At 43.2% G+C, this 7,311-nt stretch overlaps 1 protein-coding gene across 2 annotated transcripts in view; it reads left to right on the top strand.

Annotated features, from left to right (window-relative positions):
* Positions 1–3,803, top strand: part of LOC101859800 (mucin-19) — a 55,902-nt gene extending 52,099 nt beyond the window's left edge. For both annotated transcript variants that reach the window (XM_005103487.3, XM_013085444.2), the window contains 3 exons: positions 98–211; positions 1,856–1,956; positions 3,014–3,803. In XM_005103487.3, coding sequence (XP_005103544.1) covers positions 98–211; positions 1,856–1,956; positions 3,014–3,155 — 357 coding nt within the window. In that variant the 3' untranslated portion in view covers positions 3,156–3,803. The remainder of the gene's footprint in view (positions 1–97; positions 212–1,855; positions 1,957–3,013) is intronic.
* The last annotated feature ends 3,508 nt before the right edge of the window (positions 3,804–7,311 follow it).

Here is a 7,311-nt window from a genome sequence, read left to right as displayed (position 1 = left end):
CCACCACATCCTCTCCCATCACAACCCCCCCTCCCCACCTCGCTCCCCTCTACACCCCTCTCCACCTCCCCCTCACCCCTGCCATTGATGCGTCAAGCCTTTCCCCCTGGAGTCTCACTTCCGGCCGGGGCTGGACATCCACCACGGCAACGTGCTGGGGGCCACGCAGGAAACCATAGAGCGCAACACCTTGCCGCACAAGTACAGGAAGGTAAGAAGACTCGCTAGAAGGATTTTCCCGTGCCCATTTTCCCATCAGTAGAAATACCCTCGGGGGGCATTTTGGAGAGTGCAACGGAACATCAATGGACTTGTCTGGAATGCAGGGATGTTGCGTCCTGAAACTATGAACAATCCCATGCCGAAATAATAAAACATGTGCTTAATTATATTATCCTTTCCATGTCTGCAGTGCTGATTTCCCCTCTTCCTCTTACAGACTTTATTTATAAATGTCTACTGCAGTGTGAGACTCTACCATACGCTTTTAGGAAAAATTAGCAATGACAATGGAAAATTAAATTTTCATCCAAATTGCTTTAAAAAGGGCTTAAATGAAAATAGAATAAGTTCTAAGAACTATGGTTTTTAAATTTGAAAAATCCATTGATAAATAAAAAAAATTATCGCTTTTTCAGTCTTAATTACTTTGGATCTTAAAGACTGATATTTGCGTGAAATTTGTTGAATTGCGTGACATCGTTTTTACTGCGACGCGATCACCCCTTCTAAAACTCAATAAAGCGGTATCGGGAAAACCCGCGATGAAGTCATCGGTGACCTATTTAGTTATAGGCAGCCAATCATATACCGCCTAGCGATCTGGCGCCTCTTACATGCCGGCACCTCGCATTTGGAATGCGTGATCTAGTTTCCACCTCTAGTGTTTTATCAATGGATGGGTGGGAATTTTAAGTTGGTACGTAAAATGTACTGAACGCAGAGATTTGAAATTTTACAGCAATAAAGAAGACATGTGTGGCACCTGTGTGGTCGGCGATCAACCTGCAGCTCCGCTTAGTTTTCGAACCCCAGAGGTAATTAGCTCAAACACGGCAATTTCTTCGGTTCTAGAAATTGTTTGGGATTGTACGTTGGCATGTCGTTAGTTTAACCTTTCCTTTGATTGGTTGCCGAGTTTCATTTATTTTCGTCCTTGAGTTTTCCCATAACTATACTTAGAAGAGAGTCACTTCTGATTCCATGGCCCAAAAATTACCCCTTGCGCGGAGGCCGATTTCCGGCCCAAGGCGCAGCGGGCGATTGGCATTGCTAGAAAAGTGTCTACTTATGACAGTCTTATACTGAGCAATCGATTTGATATAGGCCTACAATTAATTTCAAGTTTTCACATCTACTCGAGATGTAATTATTGATGTTGTCCGAAATTCTCTTGAGTTTTCTTTCTAAAGATTGTGTCTCGGTTTGCCTTGTGTAATGCAGCCACCTGTCTAGGATGGCCAACTTTCTCCTCTACTATGGGTGGCCTTAGACACAGTTATGTATTTCTCTTTTTCGTCTATGCAGACGGTCAATTTAGCTTAAGATGGTCTCAAGGTTGTCTTCATGCAGCTTCTTTCAAGGCTAATTCTTTCTATGTTTGAAGCGCAGACACAGCTTTGACTGGATTTGTGGGTGGTTGGCGGGTGCTCTGGTGTGGTTTACTCCTTCTTTCCTATCAAACATTTATTGTCTTTATCTCCCCTCCTTTTTTGTGTTTGTTACTCCCTTGTAACACCTTTAATCTTCAGCACTTATACGACCTTATTGTGTTGCAAGTGCCGTTAAACTCTTACTAAAACTAAAACTGGACTGGATTTATAAATGACCTTGACATTGTCTTGTGTGTGACCAGGTGGAGAGCTCGTCCGGTGACAAGGAGGAAGCTGACAACAACAACCACCAGGAAAAATGCACCATCTGCCTGTGTGAGTTTGAGGCCAATGAAGACGTCAGGTGAGTAGTCACAATAGGTGTTGTGATTAAAGTAAAGTTGGTGGGTGGTTGGCGGGTGCTCTGGTATGGTTTGCTCCTTCTTTCTTATGAAACGTCTATCGCTTTATCTCTCCTTCTTTTTTGTGTTTGTTACTCTCTTGTAACACGTAATCTATTTTTCGGCACTTATATGACCTTATTGTGTTGTAAGTGCCGTAAAACTCTTACTAACATTTAAAAAAAAAAGTAGAGTTGTTCCTGCGTCTGATCTGGACATTGGGGATTGCCTTGTCAGTGAGACAACTTCCTGGGCCTTCGGCATATTGTGGTAGGGTGGCCAATTCCTTTCTTGCTGCCTTTACTTCCCCGACTCGAAGTCAGATACCTATTACTGCTGGATGGGCAGGAGGGGGGCAGGAAAAAAATCCGAGCCCGAACTGAGGCTCGAACCCTGACTTTCCGCTTCTGGGAAGCTCTTTCCTTTTGACAGTCTGCTGTGTTGAGTTGAAAATCATGCATGATTTCTTGTGTCGTGATTAGTAGGGGAAAAAATGGTCACATTTAGTACAAAATCAGTAGCACTGCAGGTTGAAGAACCAGCAGTTGGCTACCCAGGAGATCGTTCTTGCTGGGGAACGCAAAGAAGATACGTCGTGTCTGGCGCTGTGGAATCAGGCGCACGTCAATTTTTGGACATTTTGAGTTGTTGGTATTATCTCAAAGCCTGTTCATTTGTCTTGCTTTTACCCAACAAAAAAAAAAGTTACTATTCATCTTGAATAGAAGCTGAGATATTTGCGATTGAAAGAGGTGGAGGTTGGGGTCTCGTGTCAGGATAATGATTCCATAGAGGTGTAAAGCATTTACCATTTACTGTCGACTCTCTCTCTCTCTCTCTCTCTCTCTCTCACACACACACACTCACTTACTCTCTCACTCATTCACTCTCTCTCACTCTTTGTCACCCACTCTCTCTCTCATTCTCTCTCTCTCTCACTCATTCTCTGTGCAGATATCCATCAAATTTACTATCTATTTAAAATGTTTTCCTTCTCTCTCTCCCTCTCTGTGTTTGCAGACGTCTGCCTTGCATGCACCTGTTCCACAGCGACTGCGTGGACCAGTGGCTCTCCACCAACAAGAAGTGTCCAATCTGCCGGGTGGACATCGAGGCGGCGACAAAGGGAGTGCAGCAACTGTGGCCAGACTTCAGCTCCTGATGGCTCGCCGGATGTTTAGCTCCCAAATTTTCCAAAGACAAAGTCGTGGCTTGACTAGTCAAGGTTGTACGGTTCCCGAACAGCTGCGTTTGACAGCTCGTGTGTGCCAGCCATCAAGACTTGCGGACGGTGGCTGTGTTTGGCGACTAGAGTGTTCCAGCCGTCAATATTTGACAACCCGCAATTTGAACTGTGTGGTGGCGTGAATGAGTTACACGCTGAAAGTATCTCTAAAGAGGAGGAAAGTGATTTAGAAATTTGGGGGGGGGGAAGGAGTTGAAAATGCGAAGCTCTTTCTTTCCTTTCTACAGTCTGCTGTGTTGAGTGGAAAATCATGCGTGGTTTCTTGCGGTGTTGTGGCGACGCCTTCACGTGTGCAGTGAGAACAGTTTCCGAGTAGACGTCTGCATCCCTGGTTCCAACCCCCCAATATGGTTTTCTTGGACTTCTGTTGTGTGCGTGGTATTCATTCGTGGCTCTCTCCTGCACCCCCTCAGCTTGATCAGGTTTGAAGTTTACGCTAATTCACCTTTCCCTGGTCCCAAACATTGATGGGTGGGTGGTTGACAGGTGCTCTTGTGTGGTTTACTCCTTCTTTCCTATCAAACATCCGTCAGCCTTATCTGCCCTTCTTCTATTTTATTTGTTGTATTTTTGTTATTCTTTATGATAACACCTCTAATCTTTTGTGCACTTATATGACTTTATTGCGTTGCAAGCTAGTGTCATAAAACTCATACTGAGACTAAAACTGTCTGTGAGATTTGCAGAAGACTGGGGTTATAATGCTCAGCACTATTCCAATATATACCGGAAAGCATCCTGAGAACACATCCTTATTGTTGTCATTATCCTCTACTTTTATATGTTTTTCACTCTCCTGTGAACTGATACTACCGGGGTGCCTTGATAGTCGAAGCAGATTTTGTGCTGTTGAAGCTAGAGAGGTGAGCAGAGTGAGCCCGATTCACCATTTGGACTTGTCTGTTGACATCCACCCATTGGCGCTCATATGACCTTATGCAGTTGCGAGCGATGTAAAATCTCTACTAAAATACTAGAACCAAAAATATGTGTGGGGTTAAAATGCTTAGCGCTATTCTAATATACCTGAAGGCATCCTGAAAACAAAGACTACTGTTGAAATTGTGTAAACTGGTCCACGTGAAAAATGGCAGTATTAGGCAGGCTGCCAACTCTCGTGCACAGTGTAAAAATTGCACAAGGGCCTCGAAGGAAATGGGGGAAGTAACCATAGTTTGTACAAGTGATTGTCTTATAAATATATATAGGTGGCTGTTAGAGCCAGGTTGGACTGTACTTTGTTTCGAAGTCTACTGAAGAGAGAAGGACCAGGATTCATAACCGTATTGTAATGCCTGAAGTGAGAAAATGTAAATGTAACTCTACACAAAGCTAATGTAATGTAAATATTACTGTAAACTGCATTGATATAAGACTGCTTTATGTTGTGGGTGTTGAATGTGTTTGATTGGATGGGAGGTAAGGCTGATAGTTCTTGTGTGTTCTTTTGACTGTATTGATGGATAGGTCCTACTTGGAAGTTGTCAAGCCCCAAGAAAGCATTTTTGTTTGTCTTTGTCTTGAAGTTTTGTGCATTTGCTCAGTAGGTATCATGCTGGATTACAGAGCCCTGGTTCAAATCCCAGATTGGGCGTTCTTGCACTCGCATCATTTTGTGGAGTTTTCAAAGAAATCAACCCATTTGACCCAGTCCTGTCAGGGGCAAACGTAAAATTCGGAGGTCCCATATCATTAATAATCTTGTAATGTCAAAAGGAGCGTTAAACACTCACACTGCGGGTGTTTGGCGCATGCTCTGCTGTGGTTTGCACCATCTTTCCTGTCAAACATCTATTGTCCTTATCTTTCCTCCTTTTTTTGTGTTTGTTACTCTCTTGTAACATTTCTAATCTTCGACACTTATATGGCCTTATTGTGTTGCAAGTACCGTAAAACTTTAACTCATACTGTACTAAACCAAATCCATAGATCTGCCCACTGTTGGTGAAATGGACGATTGGTAGCTCAGGGCGCTGTTATTGCTGGTAAATCTCTCCATTCCTTTTTCTTGCCTTTTGCTAATAATAATAATAATAGATAGCATTTGTATAGCGCAAATCCCCCGCTCAGCAGCTAGTTCTATGCGCTTCACATTCTACACTATTACCCCTGCAGACCTGAGAGCATTCTGAAACAACCTCAGCTTCCTGGGAAGCGTACAGTCTGTATTGCTAGAAGCGGTCGCTCTTGCACAACTTTTCCTCATGGATGGTTGGCGAGTGTTCTGGTGTGGTTTACTCCTTCGTGCTCATCAAGCATCTATTATCTTTAAGTTATCTCTTCTCTTTATTTTTGTATGTTTTCTTACGGTCTCTCTCTTGTAATACCTGTTCTTCGGCACGTATATAGCCTAATTGTGTTGCATGTGCTGTACGGTAAAATGCTTACTAAAAGAAGAAGACCTTTTTTAAAAAAAAAATTCTATTGCTTTGTATCCATTTCCCTTTCATTCTGTAACCATGTTTCAAGCATAAACAATAAACTAATAATAATAAGTTTGGTACCAATATGCGCATTATCAATTCCTGAATGTGGATCCATGTTGTGTTATCGCTAGATTTCTGTACAGAAGAATTAGAGTCAGATGATTTGCGGGAATGTACAGGATGCAGTGTCTTATCAGCAACCGGGAATTAAAAATTTTGCCAACTCCTGTGATGTCCATAGTACCACACAAAAGCCTAAAAATTATGCATTTTCGTGACGTACTAGGTATGTCATAAGGCAATGAAGGGGTTTATGGAGAGCTCAGGTGCAGGGAACGGATCCTGTAGGCTAAGGGAACCGGGCTTAACTCTTTATCCTGGCCGTACCTCTACTGACTCTGTACCCGTCTTGGGGCACCGCGCCATATGAGTTGGAATTCAGGATGTATATTTCAAAGTGCTGTATTTCTTACATTTACTCTTAGATTTTAAGGAAATTTGGCAGTTATGTTAGAAATTGAATGTAGTATCTGGAAATGTATGTGGTTAGTAATAACATCAATTTGCAAATGTAGATTTTGAGGTGTATTCCACACTCCAACTTGACTCTGATTGCCGCCCCCATGATGTCCCCTTAGATTTACAGATCTACCCATCAAAAAACAAAGAAAGCACTGTTCATCTGAAAATTGAAATATTCAGACTGATCTAGCTGTTTCATGTGTCCGTATAGCTGTTCCGAGTTAACTCTCAGCCCGGCCTAGTCCTTGTTACGAGTATACTTGTAGCCCGAATAAAAAGAGATGCTGAAGTGATACTGTTCTGGCTACAACAGTAGTGAACGATAAACATGAGAAACATATTGGTTAGGTCCTTCCACTTTGAGAAATGTGTCTTCTTAGTCTTTGTTTCAGGTGAGACATCTTCATCATTGCTTAAATCTTCTGTCCCATAGACCCCCAGTCGAACCAAGCTAATCAAAGAAAAGGAAGTGTCTAGGGAGACCAGGATCCTGGTCTCCCTAGACAACAACTAGGCTAATCCTGGTCTCCCTAGACAGACTAGGCTAATCCTGGTCTCCCTAGACTACGAGGCTAATCCTGGTCTCCCTAGACTATGAGGCTAATCCTGGTCTCCCTAGACAGACTACGAGGCTAATCCTGGTCTCCCTAGACTACGAGGCTAATCCTGGTCTCCCTAGACAGACTACGAGGCTAATCCTGGTCTCCCTAGACTACGAGGCTAATCCTGGTCTCCCTAGACTACGAGGCTATTCCTGGTCTCCCTAGACAGGCTACGAGGCTAATCCTGGTCTCCCTAGACAGACTACGAGGCTAATCCTGGTCTCCCTAGACAGACTACGAGGCTAATCCTGGTCTCCCTAGACTACGAGGCTAATCCTGGTCTCCCTAGACTACGAGGCTATTCCTGTTCTCCCTAGACAGGCTACGAGGCTAATCCTGGTCTCCCTAGACAGACTACGAGGCTAATCCTGGTCTCCCTAGAATACTAGGCTAATCCTGGTCTCCCTAGCCTCTTCCCACAGAAAAACACCAAATAAAATGTAAAAACCCTATTTTTATTACGTTCTTTTTCATTATATTATAATAAATCTCCTTTTGCTTTTTTCTCGATGTTGTTTTTTG

This window comes from Aplysia californica, unplaced genomic scaffold (assembly GCF_000002075.1).
Source record: "Aplysia californica isolate F4 #8 unplaced genomic scaffold, AplCal3.0 scaffold00374, whole genome shotgun sequence".
NCBI lineage: Eukaryota > Metazoa > Mollusca > Gastropoda > Aplysiida > Aplysiidae > Aplysia > Aplysia californica.
Note: the sequence above shows the minus strand (reverse complement) of the source record. Positions and strands in the feature narration are given on the sequence as shown.